This window comes from Nyctereutes procyonoides, unplaced genomic scaffold (genome assembly GCF_905146905.1).
Source record: "Nyctereutes procyonoides isolate TBG_1078 unplaced genomic scaffold, NYPRO_anot_genome, whole genome shotgun sequence".
Taxonomy (NCBI): domain Eukaryota; kingdom Metazoa; phylum Chordata; class Mammalia; order Carnivora; family Canidae; genus Nyctereutes; species Nyctereutes procyonoides.
Window position 1 is genome coordinate 6,373,181 of NW_026575051.1, and position 24,613 is coordinate 6,397,793.

General features: G+C 43.1%; 1 protein-coding gene across 2 annotated transcripts in view; it reads left to right on the forward strand.

Moving 5' to 3' along the window:
* RNF8 (ring finger protein 8) overlaps nt 1-24,613 on the forward strand; it is a 35,226-nt gene that overhangs the window by 9,662 nt on the left and 951 nt on the right. The window contains exons 3-7 of one of the 2 annotated variants that reach the window (XR_008665099.1): nt 7,216-7,956; nt 10,190-10,252; nt 13,617-13,706; nt 14,427-14,588; nt 15,575-15,652. Coding sequence is in view for 1 of the 2 variants with exons in the window: in XM_055330387.1 (XP_055186362.1) it covers nt 7,216-7,956; nt 10,190-10,252; nt 13,617-13,706; nt 15,575-15,682; nt 17,841-18,045 (1,207 nt within the window). In the remaining variant the exon portion in view is untranslated. Of the gene's footprint in view, nt 1-7,215; nt 7,957-10,189; nt 10,253-13,616; nt 13,707-14,426; nt 14,589-15,574; nt 15,683-17,840; nt 18,046-24,613 lie in introns of those variants that run through there. The other variant, XM_055330387.1, reaches the window with a different exon arrangement.

A 24,613-nucleotide genomic window follows, 5' to 3' on the forward strand; every position in this document is an offset into this window, starting at 1 on the left:
TTAATGGTAATTGCTTCTTTGCTTTTACACCGTTGGCTTATGAAGAAAGGCTTCATGGGAACACTACTTTTGGACAGCAGGGGAAACCTGTACTGGTTGTATGATTTAAAAAAAAAATTAATGATGCATATTTAAGTCATAGAGGCCAGCTTTTAAAGCCCCCTGCAATCGCTTATTTCAGACCACCTTAGAAAAAGATGTTTTCCTTATCAAAGTTGGCTGAGAAATGGGGTTGTGGTATTAGGTGAGTTCTGTGGTGCTTCTCTCCTTGATTATGTGCAGTTTGGATGTACTCCATTTATGGGATAGCAGATTTTGAGAAGTAGGGAAGCCACCCGCGGATTTTAGTGTTCCCTGAACATCAGCCTCAGGGTCACAGAGGCAGCCCGTGCCAGTCACAGATCAAGACTGTACTTCTGGGCTGCTGTCCAGCGTCTGCTGTGTACCTGTGTACCCTTTCTTCTAGGGCTGTTGTTACCACGAGACTCCTCTCTTAGGTCTCAGACCGATAATACAGAGGGAAGGTAGGCTCTTGATTCTTCCAAGTCTTTTCTGGTTTAAGCCTCTTAGCTCTGATTCCATTTGTGAGGTAACTGATTTTTAAGAGAAGGCGTGACTCAAATGTTTTGATGTAGCAACTGTTCTTACAGGTAAAAGCACTCCTCCCGCCTTTTTCCCCCCCTTAACAGATGTTCCTTTTCTTTGTGGCTTCTTTTCTAGCATGATGCCTTGGAGCAGTCCTCTTCTTCCGATGAAGGATTTGAATTTCAGGTGCAAGACATTATTGTTTTGGTCATATTTGAAGTCATTTGCCAAGTCTTTTTAAGAGGTAGAGATTTCTAATAATTCAAAACTCAGAACTACACTCTTTCTTCATTAAATGGTCTCTCTTATGTGCTGGAATGGCCAGAAACTGAAAGGTTAAGTACAGATACAAAAATTGCAACAAATGCAATTTTAGTTTTAAATTGACTTAAGGAAAGAAAAACCTTGGAGGACTGCTGACTCTGCACACAAATGTTGTAGTTGTGTACATTTCAGTTGAAAAGCTCTTCAGATAGCTCATCTTATGTATTAATGTCTAGCTCTTTCAGAAAATTGGTTGTTTTAGAGTCAGCCTAAAATGCCTTATTGGGTTTGCTTGTGTCAAGTCCTCGAGACTCAGGCATGTTGTTTGAACCTTTCTCATTCTTCTCCTCCTCTCATGTTGTTACTCGTCTGCTGCCTGGTGATTCCTGCCTTCATGCTTCTGTACGCTCTGGCATTTAATGTCTGTGATGAATCAGACTATCTATGAACAATCCTTGTTGCTTGGGACAGTTCAGCTTCTGGTCTTCCAGCAGCTAGAACAGTGACTCTCAACCCCTTTTCCAGTTTTTGTGCTTACCTGGGGTTCTTTGAAAAAAATACTGCTGGTATCACATTAAAATTAACCCCCATTCATCAAAAGACACCATTCAGAGAATGAAAGGCAAACTCAGAGTGGAGATAATTGCCACACATAACCGATGAAGGACTTATGTTTGAATATGTACAGAACTCCAAATCAATAAGAAAAAGAAAGATGACCCAGTTTTGAAAATGGGCAAGAGCCAGGCACTTCAAAGTTTATATCCAAATGTTCAGTATCCATGAGAAGTTGTTCAGCCTCTTTAGTGATCAGGGAAATGCAAATTAAAACCACAAAGGGATACCACTACCTATCTGCCAGAGTGGCTAAAATTAAATATTGACAATGCCAGGCATTAGTAAGGATGGGGGCAAATAGTCTTTGGATAGAACTATAAATTGGCACAACCATTATGAAAAATTATTTGGCATTATTTATTAGTTACGAGGTGTATATATATATATACCTCATGACAATATTTTCACTACCAAGGAAACAACCCAAGTGTTCATCAACAGTAGATACAGTCTTTTTTTTTTTAAGTTTTTTTTATTTATTTATTCATGAGAAACAGAGAGAGAGAGAGAGAGAGAGAGAGAGAGAGGGAGAGGGGCAGAGAACACAGGCAGAGGGAGAAGCAGGCTCCATGCAAGAAGCCTGATATGGGACTCAATCCCCGGTCTCCAGGATCACACCCTGGGCTGCAGGCGGCGCTAAACTGCTGTGCCACCGGGGCTGCCCTAGATACAGTCTTATAGTGAAACACTGTACTAGAATGAATATGAATGAACTATATCCAACGGCATGGATAAATCTCACAAACAATGTTGTGTGAAAGAAGACACAGAAGAATACTTGTTATATGATGTCATTTATATAATTGTCAAAACTAGTGTGTCATGTTAAGCCAGACTAGTAGTCCCTTTATGGAGGGGGAGGGGCTTAGTGACTAGAGGGAAGGGAGAGGGCGGTGTGTTCTGGGATGCTGAGAATGTGGAATTTTTTTTAACCTTGTGGTAGTTACACTGAGATGTTCACTTTGTGATTATTCATCTAGTTGTACATTTATGATTTATGTGCTTTTATGTTTGTATATTATATAATAAAGAATTTCTAATACCAAGTGCTGCTGAGCATGCAGAGTAGCTGGAACCCTTAACCACTGCAGATGAGAATACACAATGATACCACCACTTTGAAAAACAGTTTGGCAGGGTTTTTTTTGTTGTTGTTTTTTGAGAAGAAACATTTATTTCTTATAGTTCAGGAGGTTGGCAGGCATCAAAATCAGTGATCAGCCAGGTTTGGTTTCTTTTCTTTTTTTTTTTTTTTTTTAATTTATTTATTTATGATAGTTACACAGAGAGAGAGGCAGAGACATAGAGGGAGAAGCAGGCTCCACGCACCGGGAGCCCGACGTGGGATTCGATCCCGGGTCTCCAGGATCGTGCCCTGGGCCAAAGGCAGGCGCTAAACCACTGCGCCACCTAGGGATCCCCAGGTTTGGTTTCTGATGAGAACTTATTCTTGGTTTGAAGATGGCTGTCTTTTTTTTTTTTTTTTTTTCTCGAAGGGAGCTGGAGAGGGAGAGAGAGAATCTTCAGCAGGGTTCACACCCAACATGGAGCCCAACAGGGGCTCAGTCTCAAAACCCTGAGGTTATGATCTGAGCCAAAATCAAGAATCAGATGCTTAGCCGACTGTGCCACCCAGGGGCCCCAAAGATGGCTGTCTTCTTGTTTCATTTTCACATGGCAGAGAGCAGAGAGTAGAAGCAAACTCTTCCGTTTCTTCTTTTTTTTTTTTTTTCCAGTCTGGCTGTTTCTTACAGTTAAACATATACTGCCTAGCATTCCTGTCCCTGTTCCCCAGATTAATGAAAACTTATCTCACAGAACCCTATATGTGAATGTTTCTGGTGGCTTTACTCATAATCACCAGAAACTAAAAAAATAAACTAGGGAATGGATAAACAAACTGATATGTCTGTATCCCGGAATGCTATTTAGCAATAAAAATACCAAACTGTTGTGTTTTTTTTTTGTTTTTTAAAGGTTTTGTTTATTTACTCATGAGAGTCACAGAGAGAGAGGCAGAGACACAGGCACAGGGAGAAGCAGCTCCATCCAGGGAGCCCAATGTGGGACTCGATCCCGGGTCTCCAGGATCACGCCCTGGACTGAAGGCGGCGCTAAACCCCTGAGCCACCCGGGCTGCCCCCAAACTATTGTTAACGCAACAAAGTGGATAAATCTTAAAGTTATTATGCTAAGTGAAGGAAGCCAGGCTCAAACGGGTGTATTCGTGAGATTCCATTTATTTATTTAAAGAATTTTATTTATTTATTCGTGAGACACAGAGAGAGGTAGAGACATAGGCAGAGGGAGAAGCAGACTCCTCACAGGGAGCAGGACTCCATCTCCAGATTGGAATCATGCCCTGAGCCAAAGGCAGACGCTCAACAACTGAGCCACCCAGGCATCCTCTGTGTGATTCCATTTATACAACATTTTGGAAAAGGCAAACCTGAGTAGAGCAGAGAATGAGTAGTTGCCTGGGAATAAAGGAAGGGTTGACTGTAAAGGGGCACTGTGTCTTGGTACAAATTACACACTTATATAAACCTGACTTTAAAAATCCTAGTCCCCATCTCAGACCAATAAATCCAGCCAGTGTTTCTTTTATAAACATAACCACGTGATTTCACTGTATAATCAAGATTGAGAACCACTGGGCTACATAAATCATTTGGTGAAGAGCAAGAAAACATTGCCTATTGGCTTTGCGTTTCCATTGGCCTCAACAACTGATTAAAAATGCTGGAAAGAGATTGACCATCAAGTAAAGTAATTGGTGTTTAAGTGGGTGCAAGTTATCCTTTTAATTTATTTATTTATTCATGAGAGACATAGGCAGAGACACAGGCAGATGGAGGAGAAGCAGGCTCCATGCAAGGACTCAATCCTGGGAATTCAGGATCAGGCCCTGAGCCAAAGGCAGACCCTCAACCGCTGACCCACCCAGGCGTCCCTCTCCTATCTTTTCCCCCCATTGATGGCTAAGAGTCACTGGGCAGGCTTTTCTTTGGTTATCACTTTGCTGCTGCTCTCAGTGGGGATTGTCAAAACCAACATCAAGAAAGGCTTGAACACAGTTTGATTTATTTAAACCATTTCATTTTATTATTTTTTAAAAAGATTTTATTTATTTATTCATGAGAGACACAGAGAGAGGCAGAGGGAGAAGCAGGCTCCATGCAGAGAGCCCGTTGTGGGACTCGATCTCGGGTCTCCAGGATCACAGCCGGGGCCAAAGGCAGCACTAAACCGCTGAGCCACCCGGGCTGCCCTAAACCGTTTCATTTTAGATCATATCCTGGGCAGTACTGGATTGTACTTATACAGTCATGGTATATCCAGCCTTTTCTACAGGCACCTTGTGAACAGACCTGATTCAGGGCAAAGTATACCACTAGATGTCACCAAGGAGTGATGAATGGATAATCAGAGGGATCCAAGGGTAAAATGGGATGGGAAAATTTTGAAGTTTATTTTCTGGATCTAAAGGGCTCTGAAAGAGGCAGGTTACTGTAGAAGACCAAGTGGAGGGTTTGTAGTATCTCTTGAAAGTTTACCCCAGCTTTTTAGGAGTTCCTTGTTTGCTCTAGACTTGGACTGCTTCTGTAACCTTCTTATTTAACTTTGTCTTTGAGATTTTTCTTAAATATCTATGCCATGGCAATAGGTGACCTCCTGTGTTATATTACTTTCCCTGAGACCTTTTTCCTGTGTCTAATCTATAATCTGCCATAGAACTGTTCTCAAAGAGAATCTTTTGGCCTTTTTATTTCTGCTAGTGTTGTTTCAGAAGTCAGCAGAACTGATCACTCTTGTTATTTCTCATGCTGAATATGAATAGGAAAATTGGGAGAAGGTTGGCCAGATAAGCCAGGTTAGGCCCAAAGCAGTGAGTTAAAGCCAATCTTTATGTATCTATGTTCATTTTTCTCTCCCTTTCCCCTCTCACAACCAGGTAATATAAAAGAAGAAACAAGGGTCTAGAGCTGAGATCCAGTCTCTATAGTCTTTATACTCCGTGCCTTGTGGTCAAGCCTCCATCCCCCATATTTAGGTTGACCAGATATCTTTTCTAGCTGTAAGGAAGTAGCTGTAATTACTAACTTTAATGTAGTCTTAGTCCCAATTCAGTTGTTGTGACCTTCATCTCTGGCCTGTCTCCCAAAGATAAGTTCTTAATATGAGTTAAAATGTCCACTTGTCTTCTTTTCTCCTTTTTTCTTTTTCCTCCCTCCCTCCCTTCTGAGTTTATTTAAGTCATCTCTACACCCATCGTGGGGCTCAAACCCATGACCCCAAAATCATTAGTCGCATGCTTTTCTGACTGTGCCAGCCAGGCGTGTCCTCCCCTCCCCCACACTTGTCTCTTTAAATCCTGCATTTGTTTCACATCTGTTTTAGAACCTGCCATCTCCATTTAGCATCTCTTGAGATCTCTAGCCAGCTCTTCATGATAGTCCTTTACATTTATAGGTTGTGCTGTGTTATCCCACATTTACTTATGTGTGCCCTTGTGTTTTCCTTTCCATAGTCAACTGCTAAAAGTTGTTTTCATATCTTCTACTTTTGTGCCCAGTGTATTTACCTTGCAAGATGCTGAGCATAGAATTGAAATGACTGTTGATAAGTCGATTGAGCCAGAACATAATAATAGTAGTGAACACTTATATAATGCTTACCATGTGCCAGGCACTTTTCTAAGTACATTACATATGTCATCTCATTAAATCTACACAAACTCCATGAGAGAGAGACTATTATTATCCTCCATTTTATAGATGTGGTAACTGGGGCATGGAGAGGCTAAGAAAGTTACCCAGAGTCACACAGTTATTATATGATGAAGCCAGATTACAAGTCTAGGCAATGTGACTCCAGCATCCATGCTCTTAACCCCTACACTGTGGTTAATTTAAATCACTAAAGTAAATATTTTTCAAGCATTTATTATATGTGAGTCACTGTGCTTAGTGTTTTACATGTATTATTTCATTCATTCCTCACAGAGCAGTATGAGTTGGGAACTGTACTATCCCTATTTTGCAGACACAACTGAGACACGGAGTTTAAGTAAATTGCTGAAGGCCAGGCAACTAATGAACCCAAGGTGGTGCATTTGGGCTATGAACTCAAGTCTGTCTGAGCCAGAGCTCCAGGTCTTAACCATGAGGCTGTGTTCCCCAGTGGACCTCTGGTGCTATTAATTGGGTTAGATCCTACCTGCAGTTTGACCCCAGTATGAGGTACTGATACACTCTTTTTAGGTTTATGTGTACTGAGAAGTGCTTTGCTCACTTACCAGTGTGTTCAGGAGCCACATTCAGAGACAGTGCTTGTGTGACTTTCCTAGCTAAGCCTATCTTTTGAACCTCATTATTAGATGCTGCTTCCTTCGCTAATAGCCGTTTTTCCAGTCTTGGGCCATTGCCCCCAGTTTAGGTCAATAGGAGCTATTCAATTGCAGTTTCTTTTAATGCTGCTGCATTTGAGTAATTCATCTGCTAGTAATAAGGTGATTCCTGCCTGTTTTACCAGCAGTTTTCTGTAGAGGCATGAATGTGAAATGTAGGTAAAAAGCCAGCGCTCTTTGAAGAATGATATTTCTAAGGGTGATGGTTTATGAACCTTTCCTATTTTTTCTCAAGGGTTTTCCGTCTGAAAAGGTAGAAGGTTTTGCAGCAGCAGGAGACAAATTCCGTTAAGAGGAAAATCATGAAGCTTATTTTGTCTTTCTTTCCCTTTCTCCAGAGTCTGAATGGTGTTTGGCTGAACAGAGAACGTCTAGAACCTTTAAAGGTCTATTCTATCCATAAAGGAGACCACATCCAGCTCGGGGTACCTCTAGAGAATAAGGAGAATGCAGAGTATGAGTATGAAGTTACTGAAGAAGACTGGGAGAGGATGTATCCTTGTCTTGCTCCAAAGAATGATCAGATTATAGGAAAAAATAGGTGTTTGAGAACTAAAAGGAAATTCAGTTTGGATGAATTGGAGGGTCCTGGAGCTGAAGGCCCCTCACATTTGAAATCCAAAATAAGTAAAGTGTCTTACAAACCTGGTCAGCCAGTGAAATCTCATGGGAAAGGTGAGGTGGCCAGTCAGCCTTCTGAATATTTGGATCCTAAGTTGACATCTCTTGAGCCAAGTGAGAAGGCCACAGAGGCTCATGTTTACCCTTCCTCCACAAAATTCGTAGCACTTCATCATAAGAAGCAGAAAGCCTCAAATCCTTCAGCATCTCAGAGCAGCTTAGAGCTGTTCAAGGTGACTATGTCCAGGATTCTGAAGCTGAAAACACAAATGCAGGAAAAACAGGTAGCTGTCCTGAATGTGAAAAAGCAGACCCAAAAAGGGAACTCAAAGAAAATTGTGAAAATGGAGAAGGAACTGCAGGACTTACAGTCCCAGCTGTGTGCAGAGCAGGCCCAGCAGCAGGCCAGAGTGGAACAGCTAGAGAAGACCTTCCAAGAAGAGGAGCAGCATCTCCAGGTACCACACATGAGAGAAGGACACCAATGCTCCTCAGGGGTGGTGGGCCCTTGGTGAGCCTATGGCCACAGCTCACTGTTTCTGTGTTAGAAACCACATGCTGAGTGCTAGGGACAGGAGATGGAATGAGGACAAAGGACTTTGAGGTGGGAGAAGGGGATAGAGTACAGGGTTAAGGCTTTAGCATGATGATCAAGAGCCAGGGTTTGGGTGCCACGATGCGTAAGGTGACTGTTAGAGCCAGCCAGGATATAACTCAGGATATAAAGCTGAGACACGTGAGAACTGAAGCAGATTCAGAGAGAGGTTGGATGAAGGTCAGGATGCCACAGAATCATAGTCCATTCCAGTTAAACCACTAGTGATCCTTATGAATTGCCTTTCTTTGCTGTGTCAAAGCCAAACCACTTAGCCCAAGGCAGCAATGGGTCAGATGGTAACCCTTGTACCTGGCCCTTGTACCTGGCCACTAGCTCTGATAGTTAACTCTGTAGCTAACCTAGGAGTCTAGAAAGGCAGAAAATGTTTTTTTGTTTCTATCCTGGGCATCCAGTGCGGGAGGGGAAGGTATACTGTGACTCCGTTGTTGAGTTGAGTGATAAGCCACCTTCCCCAGTGCGTTGAGGGGGATGGTAGAATAATGATTGTCTTAGCTGTGTCAGGGTAAGACCAAATGTGTCCCCATCCCTGAGTCATTTACCTAGATGACAAGCTCTTGCACAAAGCTTCTAGGCTAGAGCTGATCCTGGTCCCTGCTCAAAATGTCAGTTCCCATCTGACAAGAAGCACACGTTTTACTCCTACCTACTTGCTCAGGTAATACTGAATGTCAAGAATTCCCCATTGTTGACTTAGAAATAAAAAGGACCAATCAGGATTGAAGTGAATAAGCTTTTCTGTTTTGTTTACTTTGCTCAGGGCAAGGAATAACCAGTAGTGTTGGCTTATTTCTGAACAATTTATAAATTTCATTCTAATCTCTGCTACCCCCTTGAACTGGTAGCATTAGCAAAGGCCATGGATTAAATAGGTCTTTCTAAGGGTATTCACTGTTTGCTTATGTCATACCGTTTTGCTTCCCTTGCTAGCCTGGACTAGTTCTTGAAGCTAATAGAGGGAGGTTCATCTTTACATATTTAGTGTATGACATGTTCCCCAGAGCAGAACCCTCTTTAAAGGCTAATGTGTCCAGGAACAAGAGTTACTATTAATTAAAGTTTGTGGCTGCTTTGGGCATGCTTCAGGATATAGCTGTAAAATCTTTTCTATTTCAAAATTGTAAAGAAAAGCAGAAATTCTCTTGGGGTATTTGAGGGTCATATCTCAATGTATCTAGTTCTTTGTTTATGAGCTGCTTTTCCCTCTGCCACCAAGCCCTAAGGATTTATTCTACTCCTACTACTTGTTCAGAAGCTCATTTAACTGTTGCTTCTTCACACAGATTTTTTTTTTTCTTTTCTTTAGTACCTACTGTTGTCTGGTGTACTATACTTGGGAGTTTAGGTGGTTATAAAGATACTTAATAAATGGTTTTTGCTATTAAGAAATCAATCTTGTTGAAAAGACAAGATGTATTACACACATAAAATAATCAGAATAGTTTTAAGTGAATATATTTAAATTAGAGGATAATTTCCAGTTAGCATATTAAATGGGTAAGTAATTCTTAAAGAGGAAGGGCCCAGAATGCCTTATAGAAGGTGCTGGACATAGTGTAGTGGTGATGTGGAAGGCATCCACATCAAAGGGGTGGTTGGAGGAAACAGAGCGTAAGTTCCAGCAAGGAGAATAGGTGATAGAGAATCACACTAAGAGATGAGGCGGCCAGAATCTAGGGAAGTAATGTGATGGAAATTATGAGTGTCAACGTAGTGGGTTATATCTGAGTTTAGGTTTTTGATGGCTTAGAAGCTCTCAGTTTACATCTCTCTGGCAGTCACGGTGTTAGCCAGTGAAGGAGACTTGGAGTATTAGCCCAGGGTTCTTTCCAGAACAACCTGAGTGGTAGCTTGACGGTGACAGCCCCAGGGTGTCCAGTGCCTGAGTAGTTCACTCTGCTCAAATCCCTTACTGCCAACAACTTAAAGTAAAACAGGAGGTTTTCCACCCGCCCCCTGCCCCCTGTTGTTTCTAGATGCTTACAGAAGACAGTCTGCTCTGCCTGTTGCTAGATTTTGTTTCTCTTCTGCCCCTCCCTGCAGGGAAACTTTCTATTTTGTTTTTGGCTTTGCAGGGTTTGGAGAAGGATCAAGGAGAAGAGGACCTGAAGCAACAGCTGGCCCAGGCGCTGCAGGAGGTAACTTCTCTCTTGCCGCTGTACAGAGATTGTAGTGGGCTGGGTCTTCACATGGCCACTGGCTGCCTCTTCTGCTTAGCACACACCTCTGCGGCATCTCCAGTCTGCAAACAGCAGCTGCTCACACCATCAGGTCAGAGATTTGGCCTCACAGACATGCCAGACCTCAGCATGAAAACTTACATCTTCATCTGAGCAGGCATTGCTCTAGTGAGGATGGGACGAAGCCTGTAGCAATTAGGAAGCTGTCTGGGGAAGTGGCTGCACTTCTAGAAAGGTGAGGGCAACAGAGGGGAATTTTAAGCTCTGACTTGGCCACCAGGGCCTGCAAGGGCCTTTATTACCTTACTGTCCCTGAGCTGAAGCCATCCAGAAATCATTCAGGAGTGTTCCAATTAAGTGTTTTAGGTCAGGTTGAGAATGCAGTTTAACAGTCAGCAAACATAGTGATTCACTGAAGGGCAAAGCTCACAGGTATAAGATGCCCCTCAAAGATGGCCTGCCATTTATTTCATGTAACTTGACTATCAGCTGATTATTTTTCACAAGCTCTTTTGCATCTTTGAAGCCTGTTCTATCTTCTGTCTTTTTTTTTTTTTTTTTTACTATCTTCTGTCCTTTATGTGTTCATGATCAGTAGTTTGATGCAAGTTTTGTCAGGGGGTTAGTGGGATGGTTTAAATCTCCTTGAGAAGAATGAGTAATTGCATTAGAATTTATCCTTCTGTTCTTTTATTGCATATCTACCTCCCAACCTTCTCAGAGTGCTAACAGCCCCGTATTATTGTAAGCTCAGAGAGGGGATGCCTGCTTTGATTTCCCTAAGGGGTACACAAATAGCCTTGAAAAGAATTGGGTGAAAATTAATTCAATCTTTTTGGAATTTTATTTTCTAAGCTTGTTTATTTTCTAGGGTGGGAAGCTAGGCATAATCCTTGTTTAGAGCATTATTAAATTGTATTGAGATACTGTTTTGAAATTGACTGGAAAAGAGTAAGATTCTGCTACTTGGAAATCCCTGGGGATCACAGAGTACCTTGTACCCACAGCCCCTTAACCCACCTCTGAGAGGCAGGAAAACATTTAGCATGAGGTACTTGGCCAGTCTCTGTTCTTTAGTCTAAAAATGTGATACTTTTAGGTCATGGTTATAATAACATGCCTAGGGGACATAATCACTCTCTCAACCGAAACAATGGTGGTTTTTCGGTCCACTCTGTTGTTCCCTCTGTAGCAATTCTTTTTTATTTTCTAGGCAATTACAAAAACTTGCATTTACATAAAGCTTTAAAAACTTTTCCAGATGCTTTCATATCTGTTATTTCATTTTCTTAACACTGATGTAGGAGGGGCACCTGTTTTCCCATTTTTATAGATGAGTAAGCTAGGCACATACAGGGATCCCTGGGTGGCCTAGCGGTTTAGCGCCTGCCTTCAGCCCAAGGCGGGATCCTGGAGTCCCGGGATTGAGTCCCACATCGGGCTCCCTGTGTGGAGCCTGCTTCTCCCTCTGCCTGTCTCTCTGCCTCTCTCTCTCTCTCTCTCTCTCTCTCTCTCTCTCTCCCTCCCTCCCTCCCTCTCCCTCTCCCCCCCCTCTCTCTGTCTCTAATGAATAAATAAATAAAATCTTTAAAAAAAAAAAAAAGCTAGGCACATACATCTAATCAGTAGTCAAGATGAATGCCTTCTGATATAGCTGCTTTTTTGGGGGGAGACCCACATTTTATTTTATTTATTTATTTATTTTTTAAGATTTTTATTTCTTTATTCATAGACACAGGGAGACGGAGAAGCAGGCTTCATGCAGGGAGCCCGATGTGGGACTTGATCCCAGGTCTCCAGGATCACACCCCAGGCTGCACGCGTGCCAAACTGCTGCGCCACCAGGGCTGCCCAATGATTTATTATTTTTTATTTTTAAAAGATTTTATTTATTTATTCATGAGAGATACAGGGAGAGAGAGAGAGGGAGAGAGGCAGAGAGACAGGCAGAGGGAGAAGCAGGCTCCATGCAGGGAGCCCGATGTGGGACTCGATCCCCAGACTCCAGGATCACGCCCCGGCTGAAGGTGGCGCTAAACCGCTGAGCCCTCCCCCCCCCCCCCCCCCCCCCGGCTGCCTGAGACCCACATTTTATTTATTTATTTATTTATTTATTTTTTAATTTTTATTTATTTATGATAGTCACACAGAGAGAGAGAGAGAGGCAGAGACACAGGCTGAGGGAGAAGCAGGCTCCATGCACCGGGAGCCCGACGTGGGATTCGATCCCGGGTCTCCAGGATCGCGCCCTGGGCCAAAGGCAGGCGCCAAACCGCTGCGCCACCCAGGGATCCCTTTTTTTTTTTTTTTTTTTTTTTTTTTTTTTTTAATTTTTAAAGACCCACATTTTAAAATTCGTTTTCTTGAGTAATATCTTTTGAGAAATACTTACCTTTACTCCACCTTCTTTAAGAAAGGATTTGAGGTGAGAAAGTGTAAGCTATACTTAAAACAAGGGTGCTCAGAAATTTTTCTAGAAGTAGAATCTCTTGACATTCAGTGTAGGCAGTTAGTCACAATGATTGAGCTGTTAGCTCTTGGGTGTGTCTACTTCCAGAAGACATAGGTAGGGTTCAGGCAGCACTGCCTTACAAGCACGTAGTATGTGATTTATAGAATAAATAGGTTGAAGGTCTTTTTTATTTCAACGAAAATGATTATCTAGAAATCTCATTTCTCCCTGATTCTTTCTTTTTTTTTTTTTTAAAGATTTATTTTTATTTATTTATGATAGACACACAGAGAGAGAGAGAGGCAGAGGCACAGGCAGAGGAAGAAGCAGGCTCCATGCCCGGAGCCCGACGCGGGACTCGATCCCGGGACTCCAGGATCGCGCCCTGGGCCAAAGGCAGGCGCAAAACCGCTGAGCCACCCAGGGATCCCCTCCCTGATTATTTCTTAAAAGCCATGCCCAGTACTGGGTAGCCTCAGATTTACTTACCAGCTCTTGAGCATTGGTTCCCAGAATCACTTGAGAGTGGCTTTTTAAAAATCCACATTCCTGGGCCCCCAGCCAAACCTACAGAATCAGACTCTCTGGAAGGCAATGTAAATTCTTCAGTTGATTTGGATGGCCTTTGAGGTTGGGTTATTTCCAGAGGGATTAGTGGATTTGATGACCTCCCTTTTTAGCTGCCCCCTTCCCTGAAAAAAAAAAAAAAAACAGCAGGTAAGTGTTCTGAAGGAACAAAGGCATTCTTGAAATGCCAATCCATTGATTCCTTGAACCAAAGCCACTGATGGAGGGAGCAGCTAGTGTGTGGCTAAAAGGAAAGATGCAGTATAAGCTTATCTTGAATATGTATCTGCTGTGTTTCTGCAGCATCGGGCTCTAATGGAAGAGCTAAATCGCAGCAAGAAGGACTTTGAAGCAATCATTCAAGCCAAGAACAAAGAATTGGAACAGACCAAGGTACTAGAAAGAAGATGAAGGTTTAGAATTTGGTTAGTACATGCAACTCAGCATTTTCAACAGTGCAAGGGTTGCTATGGTGAATGAAGAGAGAGATTATGGTGGTTCCCTGCCTCAGGGGAAATAATCTGTAAAATTATTCAGGCCTATTGAAGGGTCTGCCTCTAAGACAACATTCTTTTCTTTCCTTCATTTAGAAGTGAAGTGTTGGGAATGAGACTCTCACCCTGCAGTCTGGTCCTTTGGTTGTGGTAGATATTCCTTCAGAGTGTTTCACTGACACGGGCTAAGGAGTGATACAGTCAAAAAACCGTTCGTTCTGATGCATGTGGGTAATATTCCCCACATCAAATCACTGGAATGCTTAAATTGGGAGTTATAGACTTAGGTGCCCACCAGGGTAGACTGGTAGTAGAAGTGAGTGAAGTGACCTGGGTACAAGATCGGAGTAGGGAGCTGTGAAGACAGAGGCACACTAGCAAGGGGCGCTGTCTGCCCCCTTTCCTGCTCCCACCACCAAGAGGCAACTCTTCTTTCCTGGAGCCAGCTGTTGCCATCCAGAAATGCAGGCCCACTGTTGTCAGATCTTCTGACTTTTCCACGGAAGTTGGAAATCCAAATGTTTATGTGAACTATTTCAGTTTTCAAATATTAGCAACAAATTCAAGGGATTGTGGTTTTTTGTTTTTGTTTTTGTTTTGTTTTTTTAAATACCATCAGGACCAAACTAAACAAATCTGCCAGCCACATGCAGTCCACAGGCCATCAGTTTGGAACCTCCGACCTGAAACCAGTACCTGAGGCTGACTACATCTCTCAGCCTACCCTTCCCTACAGACAGGCCTGGAGCAGAATACAGAAAGGAGATTCAACTTTCATTTGGTTTGAGATCTTTATCTTTTGTTTAAATCACATAGTACCTTCTTTCTTAATTCCCAGAAAACCACCACATCTTTTTAAACCTAGCAATTTTTAAGTTTTCAGGGAACTTGACTTTAGTTAAAATGGGTCCAGACCTCTTTGCTGCCCAAAGCAGTGTACAGTCTTTACTTTGATTAGAAGAGACAAAAAAAGATGAAAAATTAATCAGCCCCTCAGATATATCCTAAATAGCCTTTCCTTTCCCTTCAGGGGCTTCTGACACTTTTGGTCTGGGGATGAGGTGCTAAATTAGAAGCAAGAGAAAACACCTAGCATCCCCACCCCCAAAAATGTGTCCACAAGTGGTCTGACCTCTTGGGGAAAGGAAAGGGAAATTGGACTGCAGACCTACAGGAGGAGGAGGTGGCAAGCATCATACAGCTTAGATCCCAAAGGGCCTGGAAGAGGCCCTCTCTCATCAGCCCCCTGCCTCCAGGGAGTATAAATAACATCCTTATTTTGTAGAAGAGGCAGCTGCAAGGAATACAGGGGGCCTTATAAATTAATTCAGGCTTCCTGCCTCTATGGAGTGTTTTTCATGTCTGCTTTCATGTCCAGTGAGTTCTTGGTTGCTTGGGATGATTTTATATCACCTCTAAACTGCCATTGGTTACAGGATACGTAAAGCCTCATTCTGGTCTTGGGTGGTTGGTGTGCTGAGTATGCTCCCTTCAGTTTTTCTCATTTGGTTCTGGGAAAGGAGACAGAACCTGCGGTGCAAATGCAGAAGAAGTGGAGAGAGGAAAGAAAGGAAGACAGTGCCCTGTATCAGAAAGCAATTCTGAGAAGCCATAACCCTTAGGGAAAGAGTTTTAGTATCATGTTGTTGTTCCAGGTTGAATTTTTTATTTAGAGTCCTGAATATTATTCTAAACAATTGCTCCCTGTCCTGTTTTGCATTCTCGTCAGTTCCCCCAAATGACAGGTGGGGTTGTGTGTCTTTTCAGGAAGAGAAGGAGAAGATGCAAGCCCAGAAGGAGGAAGTCCTTAGCCACGTGAATGATGTGCTAGAGAATGAGCTCCAGTGTATTATTTGCTCAGAATACTTCATTGAGGTAATTATAAGCAGTGGCTCATGCCTTTTTGTTCTCTCTACCCTGCACGGAGCCTCAGCTACACAGGTTCTGCCCTAGGGAAACATTCTGAAGCGATTTTTATTCTAGGAATCTATTGTAGTTACTTGACTTCAAAGTGACCTTGAGAGATGGCCATATCTCATTTGTTTTTGTAGTTTTCTTCACCTTCACTGACCTTTTTCTCATTTTGCGTGATGTTGAGTGTTTATTTGGTACAATCACTATTTTTAGCTGCAGTAAAGCCTGTATTTCTTTGGTGTTGGGAGAAAACAGGGCCACATGGTATTAGATTTTTGAAGTATCGGTGTAAAGCTACTCTATAAAGCTTTTCTTTCTTTACTCTGAATGGACACAGTGCTGAGAGTAGGCAGCTCGTGCAGCCTGTGACGGGGTGGTAAATGTCACTGATGTGTGGTCACTTTGGGACTTCAGCAGCCAGGTGGAACATATTTCAGGGACTCTGAGGCTCCCTATGAAAACAAAACATCTCCTAGGTTACCATTTGTCATCATGTCATATTTTTGCTTAGGACTTTATTTTTCACAAATTCTACCATTTGTGACCAGTTCATCATATGCCATTCATCTGAAACTCAAGTTAAATGACAGTGCTTTTCAGACTTCTTTAAAAAGGAAAATGCATGCACGCACTCTGTCCTCCTTTCTGGTAGTCTCTAGGGAGGTTGAGTGTATTAGCCTCCCGAGAAATCCCTCCTGGGCAGATCTGTTTCTTTTGCTGTGGATCCAAATTGACATCATTTCCCCCATTGTTTCTAGTTATTTAATTCCCTACTTTGGAGAAACTCAGTCTGGCTTTGACAGGGCTCTGCTGGAGGAAGGCCAGGGAAGGGGGTTCAGAAGGGTGATCAGTTAGCCCACCCAGAGCATCTCTACCGATGTAGAAGAGACAACCTGACCCATGCTTTGTTTACAGCAGACTGTCTGACCTTTTCTATGATCACCTTGTAAAGTCAGTATTGGAAAGAAGTTTTATTTTAATCAGGTTTTTAGTCACGTTTGTGAGGATTTATCTCACATAGTTAACAAAATAACTCCTAGTTGACTTTCTGTGCTCAACTTGGCATTTGAAAAATGTATAATTTCTGTTATTTTCCACTGCTATCCTTAAAAGCAGGAATGAAGACTTTTGAGCCTCAGAAAAACTTGTATTTTAGGAGATGTACATAAACAAGAGTAATAAAGAGCATGGTTTTTATATTTTTAGAAGCAGATAGGGCAGGATGCCTGGGTGGCTCAGTTGGTTAAATGTCCGACTCTTGTTCTGGCTCAAGTCATGCTCTTAAGATCATGGGATCAAGCCCTGTGCTGGGCACAGAGTCTGCTTCAGATTCTCTCTTCTTCTCCTTCCCTCCCTCTCACTCACTCACTCTCAAGTAAATAAATAAAATATTAAAAAAGAAAAGGATCTTGTTAAAAAGAAAAGTGGAAAGGACCCTGGCAGAAATCTGACCATTGGAGTTACTTAGAGGAGTTACTCAGATTTAGACTCCCTTCCGCTTTCCCTCTTCTCACAAGTGTATTTACTTGATTCAGTCACTGTCAGTGAACCCATTACATTTTTTCCATTTTTTCAGTTTCTTTTTTCCCAGCCTTTTTAGTTGTCTTTTAACATGTATTTTACTTTTTAAGTTTCTTTGAGTACGGATGATGCTTTCTACCATTCTATATACTGAATATTCAGAATGTGCTCCCCAGCGTCTATTAAAATTGAAGTTCTGGTTCATCATTAGCAGGCTATACATTTATTTTCCATGAAAAAATTGGTAATGTATTTGTACCAAACATTCACACACTTACAAATCATACTTGTGTCCAGTGACATTTGTTTGCAAGGTAGCTAATCTGGCATTGGCAGTGTCCTCTGAGTTGGTGGAACAAGACAGACAAATCAGCCTACATCTATGAACTTACCTTTGAGAAAGAAAATGAATCATCTAACTTAAAATTTCCTATCCCCAAGAACAATTCTAATACCATCTGTAAGCTTTCTAGATGGGATTAGAGTTAAATTTCCATTTGGCCTTGGCAGTGAACTCCTGTCCTAGCTTTGAGATCACAACTGTGCTGGGAAAGTAAGTATGATGGTTCTGATATGTGTGTTCACATTCCCATTGTAGGCTGTCACCTTGAACTGTGCCCACAGTTTCTGCTCCTACTGTATCAATGAATGGATGAAGCGGAAGGTAGAATGCCCCATTTGTCGGAAGGATATCAAGTCCAAAACCCACTCCCTGGTTCTGGACAATTGCATTAATAAGATGGTAGATAATCTGAGCTCAGAAGTGAAAGACCGACGAATTGTCCTCATTAGGGAACGAAAAGGTGAGTGGGTATGAACAAGGAGAGTCCCCTCAACAGAAGATTAACAAACTTTTTTTTTTCTTCTATCTATCTATCTATCTATCTATCTATCTATCTATCTATCTATCTATCTATCATTTATTTTAATAAATTAATTTTTATTGGTGTTCAATTTACCAACATACAGAATAACACCCAGTGCTCATCCCGTCAAGTGTCCCCCTCAGTGCCCGTCACCCATTCACCCCCACCCCCCTCCCTCCTCCCCTTCCACCACCCCTAGTTCGTTTCCCAGAGTTAGGAATCTTTATGTTCTGTCTCCCTTTCTGATATTTCTCACACATTTCTTCTCCCTTCCCTTATATTCCCTTTCACTATTATTCATATTCCCCAAATGAATGAGAACATACACTGTTTGTCCTTCTCCGATTGACTTACTTCACTCAGCATAATACCCTCCAGTTCCATCCACGTTGAAGCAAATGGTGGGTATTTAAGACTGACAAACTTAAGATTTTTTTTCGTTGGGGAGGAGTCAGATGAATGATTCTTAAGCTAAAGAAGAGGAGTAAGAAATGGGGGAAAAGTAAAGAGAGTTAAAGGTAATGAACATGTGAGAAAGAATTGAGAGAGAATGGACTTGCGTATTTGAACATGCAGGGAAGGGAGAGACTTCAGTGTGTATGTACCTTGGGTATGGATGTGGGTAGAAAACACAAGATCACACAGTTTGTTAGACTGACCACTAGATGGTGCTGTTGTGCAAAACAGTTTAGTTGCTCTCCAGGTGTTGGCAAAAACCTTGGGCTGGGTACACAATCAGTTCTCAATAAGAGATGAACAAGTCAGAGATTGACAAATTGGAGAATACTTGATGAGAACACGTATAAAAGTTTTATAGGAAGTCATAGCTTAATTACACAAATTGGACATAATGTTAAAGGAGAGAGCTAAATCTAATCTTTGGGGATCCTGATATGTTTACCAATTAGTCTGCTGGTTGAGGAGAATTTGGATGAAGAGATTGGGGAATGTGTGGGTGAATTCCCCTAATGAATCATGTTTCTATGGTGAATATCCACTTATTCAACCAAGTGATCTCATCACCCTTAGATCTTGCTGTGTAGAGGGTTGCAGAGCCACCCCCCCCCACCTCCCTGCCCCCAGACTTGAATGTCCTTGTGGCAAAAGATGTGTCCTGGGGCAAGGCACAAATAAACTAATGGCTAGGAGAAAGGATTGGTTATTAGCCAGGGATGAGAATGCACAGAAGCAGGGAAGATCTGATTATAAAGCTCAGTCCCAAATAGTTGAGTACAGCACTACCTCCTGGGAAAGCATCAGAGCCAAAGTGCTCTGATGTCAGTTGGCTACACATAAATGCCGAACAGAGAAGATGTTCAGCCCAGAAGCTCACTGCCCTTACAGGTGCTTCCCATTGCCTGACCATTGGTAACCCATATTTGTATGTGGCTTTGAATGTACCTTTCTCTAAGTCTAGAGAAACTGAAGGCCTAAAAGCCACACTGCTAGTAGTAGATCTTCTGTCCACTGCTTCCTAGCCCTTTATGGATGTCAGCTACTTTGGGACGAGGAATGTGATGCTAATGTGCAAGCGCTGTAGTGTGAAACTGGCCCTTGGCTAGTCAGCCAGAGCAGAAGTAGCAACCCTGTTGCAGAGCCAGGGGAAACAGGTGCTAAGCAGGAAGTGTGCTTGAACCTGTTCTACCAAAATGTTTTTCACTTTTCTGACAGCTGTTGCTTATAGATTTTGTGGCCAGTTTGAACCCTCCCAGATCTTTTACCTCTCAGGAGTCCCTTGATTCTGGCAGAGTCCCATTGTTCTTCCTCTCACTTCTCACTCCATCAGCATTTATAGAAATGCTCCACACAGGGATGAAGAGATACATAAGGCATTATTTCAACTCCCACAGCTCTCAGTCTGTGGAGAAGGGAAAAAGGCAAGTAGATAATGTGACAAGTTCCACACCAGGATCCTAGGACACTGTAGAAGAGCAGACAGTCAGTTTGGCCTGGGCAGGCAGAGGTACGGTAGGTAGGAAGCTTCATGGAAGAAGCGTCATTCAAACTGAGTCTTAAAGGTTCCCAGGGGTGGAGCTTTCCAACTAGAGGCTTCAGCACAAACAAAGCACAGAGACATGAGAAGCAGTGATGTGTTCATAGCAGTGACCCATACATGACAAAATGTCTGCGTGGTGCCAGAGCAGCGTGAAGATAGCCACAGCTTAGGAATTGTTAGCTGAGGTGTCATGAATGCCTTCTGAGAGGAGCAGTGACTTGGGGCCCGATTTAACCAAGGCCACCGTTTGAGCTGGAGTGTGCTGGGTCTCTGTCTCCTTTGGACACCCATGTACTTTCTTCACCCAGCCCACTGACTGGGTTTCTTCTCCTGTGTGCAAGCATGGTAAATGGCTTTGTGCAGCACTGGAAAAGGAAGCAGACCCGTGTCCTAAGTTCACCTTCGGCTCCCCTCACACAGAGTTAATTCTGCAGAGTAAATAACATCAGACCCCATTTTTCCCTCCAAAGGCTAAAGAGGGTGCCTCTCTGCCTTTTTTGGTAACCTTTGGAGCCTGTGTGCTGAACTCCCTGGCCTGGAGGGGTGCTGGCACTGGCCTCTGTTTCCGTGGTTATCACAGCAAGTTCAGCTCTGGGGTGTTCTCCAGAGACAGAGATTCTGAGTCCTCATTTAGGGAAACATGTGCCAGAGCCATCAGCAAGCAGCTTCACTGGTCTGCAGTGTGGGGTTTAGAGAAAATTCTCAGTTCAAATACCAACCTTCCTTGCCAGTTGAAAGCTACTTTAATCCCCAGGGCATGGGAATTTTAAAAAGGACCAAACTTAGGGTCTGGGAACCAGGATTGGCAGGCCTATAATTGTCAGAGTTTGGATGCTGTGGCAGGGCTGTTTTCCTCCTGGACAGGAGTTGCTCTTATCACACATTCAGGGAGGGAGACCTGCCTGTCTGTGGTGCTGATTCCACCAAGAGCAGCCCCACTCCAGGCCTCCCTGGCTGGAGAGAGAGGAGACAACAACGTCTTCTAGTTCTGTATTCCTGTGGGAGGAGTGAAGCCTCGAGACTGATGAGCCACTGATCCCTTGTAAACCCTGTGAGGCCAGATTTTACAGAGGAGAGGAGAAGAATGCTCACATACTAGATCCTGTGTTAAAGAAATGATGCTCTGGCGCTGGGGCAGATAAGAAACATCTAGTAAGTGCTTGTCACATGAATAATTGTGGCTCTCTAGGATATTGACATTAGATTTTTTGAGGGGAAGACATTTTCTGACATTCTCTATAGAGGATCTCCCTCTGGAGCTGCTGAGGTACTAGAGCAGTCTTCTGTCAGCTACTCCCCCTCTTCCGTTCTGTTCTCGTTAAATGTTGGGTGGTTGACAGAGTGTTAACATTCTCACTTTTAGCTTTCCCTAGCAGTTTCTTTGGGTTGTGTTCAGAAAAGAAGAAAGCAAATTATCTAAAAATAAAATCTTGTTGGTCCTTTAGAATAGTGATTTTCAGTCTAGGGTCTTTTTCAAACTACAATCCCCAGCTCCCTTGATTACTGTTACATCAAACCAAGGCTACTCGTGGGAGAGTGCTGTGGCCTTCAAGTATGCCAAGGTTGGGAGGAAGGTTTATGAGACACAGCTTTCCATGAATCTGTGACACAGAGGCCCCTCCAGAGGCTCAGGGTCTATAGGAAGATAGACTTAGGTCAGACTCCAGGGCCTGTGCCTCTTGCCAGTTTCCTGTAGGCTATGAGGAGTGTGATCCAGACACAGGACAGGAGAAATTGTCAGTCACTTAAGAAGAGAGTATCTGCCTGCCCAACTGGAAGGCTTTCCTTGATATTGCCCATCCCTCCTTGCTGAAAAGATGAAGCCTTGTAAAGGAATATGTGGGAATGGCAGCTGTAACAGTGTCTGGCAAGCTGACCTCATCTAGAGAGAGTTACTTGTTAGCAGGTGGGTTACCCAGTCCTGCCCCTAGAGAATCTGAAGGGTCATGCACATGAAGTTAGATTGCCCGCCCAGCATGGGACAGTTCATCCAGGGGAAAATGGCCCTCAGCAAGGTTGGCATGCACTCAAATAGCATGTAACACTGAACTCTTTAAAATTTTTGACTTTTAAAAATTCCTTTGCAAAGTTGTCATGGGATAGAAAATTAGTAGACTTGTTACTAGAAGCTGTTTTCTTATTTCTCCATCACCACCTCCCCTTATTTTTCCTTTCCTTCTCTTCTTTGGTCTGTTGTCCTTCCTTTTCTTGCCCTTTGGTAGGTGTCTCCCCCATCACCCTTAACCTGCATCTCAGAATGCATAGTTGGAAATGACAAGGGCAGCACAGGAACTGTCCACTTGGTGGGAGGAGGGACTGTGATCATAGAAGTCAGCTGTGGGATTAATTGTAATATGTGGATTAGCACCCCATGAAGCCCCAGAACCTCGGATTTCTTCTCTTTTTTTTAATTTTTATTTATTTATGATAGTCACACACAGAGAGAGAGAGAGAGAGGCAGAGACATAGGCAGAGGGAGAAGCAGGCTCCATGGACCGGGAGCCCAATGTGGGATTCGATCCCGGGTCTCCAGGATCGCGCCCTGGGCCAAAGGCAGGCGCTAAACCGCTGCGCCACCCAGGGATCCCGAACCTCGGATTTCTTGCTGACTCTTGTCCTTTAGGCTTCCCCCCCCTTTTTTTTTTCCCTAAAGATTTCATTTATCTGTTTTAGAGTGTGCCAGTGCAAGCCGGGGGGGGGGGGGTGCAAAAGGAGAGAAACCCAAGCCAACTCCATGCTGAGTGTGGAGCATGATGTGGGTGGGGCTCAGTCTCAGGACCCCCTGGGATCACGACCTGAGCTGAAATCAAGAGTCTGATAATTAACTGACTGAGCCACCCAGGCACCCCTTTTGTCTCCTTAATGATAAAATAGAGTTATTTTCATTCCCTAAAAAATAAATTCTCCCTCCCCCCAAGCATGTAACTTTATAATTTATTTTATAGACATGTTTTCAGGAACTTCCTATTATAGAAGACCACTTGTATAAATACAGAGTAGTGTCATTAACCAATGCAGATTTTCCTTGAGAGTTTTCCTACACTTAACTCTAGGGGAACATTGAGCATTTTTAGATCTCCATGAACTAATCTTGGAGGATGGCTGGGGTCACTGATTATGCCTCTTCCTCCCTCCCCCATAGCATATCATAGAATTAGGTACATCACTGTTGAGACTTCCCTGCACCAGCTGGATATATATCTGTCCAACTGTTTACTATTGTGTTTTTAAGAAATCTATGAGACCAGACATGCTCCTATTCTGGCTAAGGCTTCTGCTTGAATTGCTTTCTGCTTTCCTACCCTGGAGAGTTTGGACCTCTTTTACCCTCCCATGAAACCTGAACCAGAACCAACCCCAAAGAAACATCTCTTCCTTGCTTTCTTTCATTTGAGCCTTTCCTTCTCAGTTCCTACTAAGTACCAGGTGCTGGGGATAAAAGTAAGCAGGGCATAAGGGTGAAAAATTGCCCTTTGGATGTAGCAGGAGTGTGGAGCATTGATGACTTTATCTAGGACAAGTTTGGGGGACTGGTGGGGTTAGAAGCTAATTTGTAGTGAATTGGAGAATGTGAAGTTAGGAAGTAAAGTGAGACAAGGTCCTCAAGAAATTGGCAGTGACGATTGTAGTTGGAGGAGGAGGTGGGTAAGAGCGCTTTTTTTTTTTTTTTAAGATTTTATTTATTTGTCAGAGAAAGCACAAGCAGAAAGAAACAGGGAGAGGGAGAAGGAGGCTCCCCACTGAACAGGAAGCCCAACACGGGGCTTGATCCCAAGACCCTGAGATCATGACCTGGGCCAAAGCCAGACATGCAACTCATTGAGCCACCTAGGTGTCCCTTTGTTTTGTTTTTTAAAGACATGAGAGATCTGAGTGTGTTCAGTTGCTGAGCCTGTCGAGAAGGAGATGCTGGGAAGTTGAGATGGTGAGTAGGGCCAGATTCTTTGGAAAGCAGGGCAGGGCAAAGAATGCAGAGCATAGATGAGGTAATTAGTCTTTAAAAGTTGGAGGGTAGATCCTGTTTCCTAGAAAGAGCCTTTAATGTGAGAGGGTAAGCAAGGAGATTTGCTTGAGGGGAGTCAAGAGAATTTCTTTCTTGTGGCTTCTGTGTTTTTCTGTGAGCTACTAGGTAAGGCCAGTGAGCTGTGAGGGAGGGAGCTTCGCTTGGCTCTCTCACTGTCAGCTCTCCCAAGGCTGCTCATAAGTGGAGAAAAGTAACTTTTATAATCCTTTTGGTCTTACTACCAAGCATTCAGGACCTCAGTCTCAGGGAAGGGGACAGCCTCCTTGGTACCTTATTGTGTCCTTAGGCCAGGATCCCTGCTTCCCCAAATTGAGGAAGCAGAAACAGTTAATAGCAATAAATTGTCCCTCCCATCTCCTCCCTTCACCTCTCTCTGCCTAGTGCTGTGTATATAATTCTTTCATTCTTCAACACATGTTCATTGAGGGCCAGCTTTGTGCCACGCACTGCTCTAGGTCCCAGGAATAGAAAGAGAAGTGAAAATC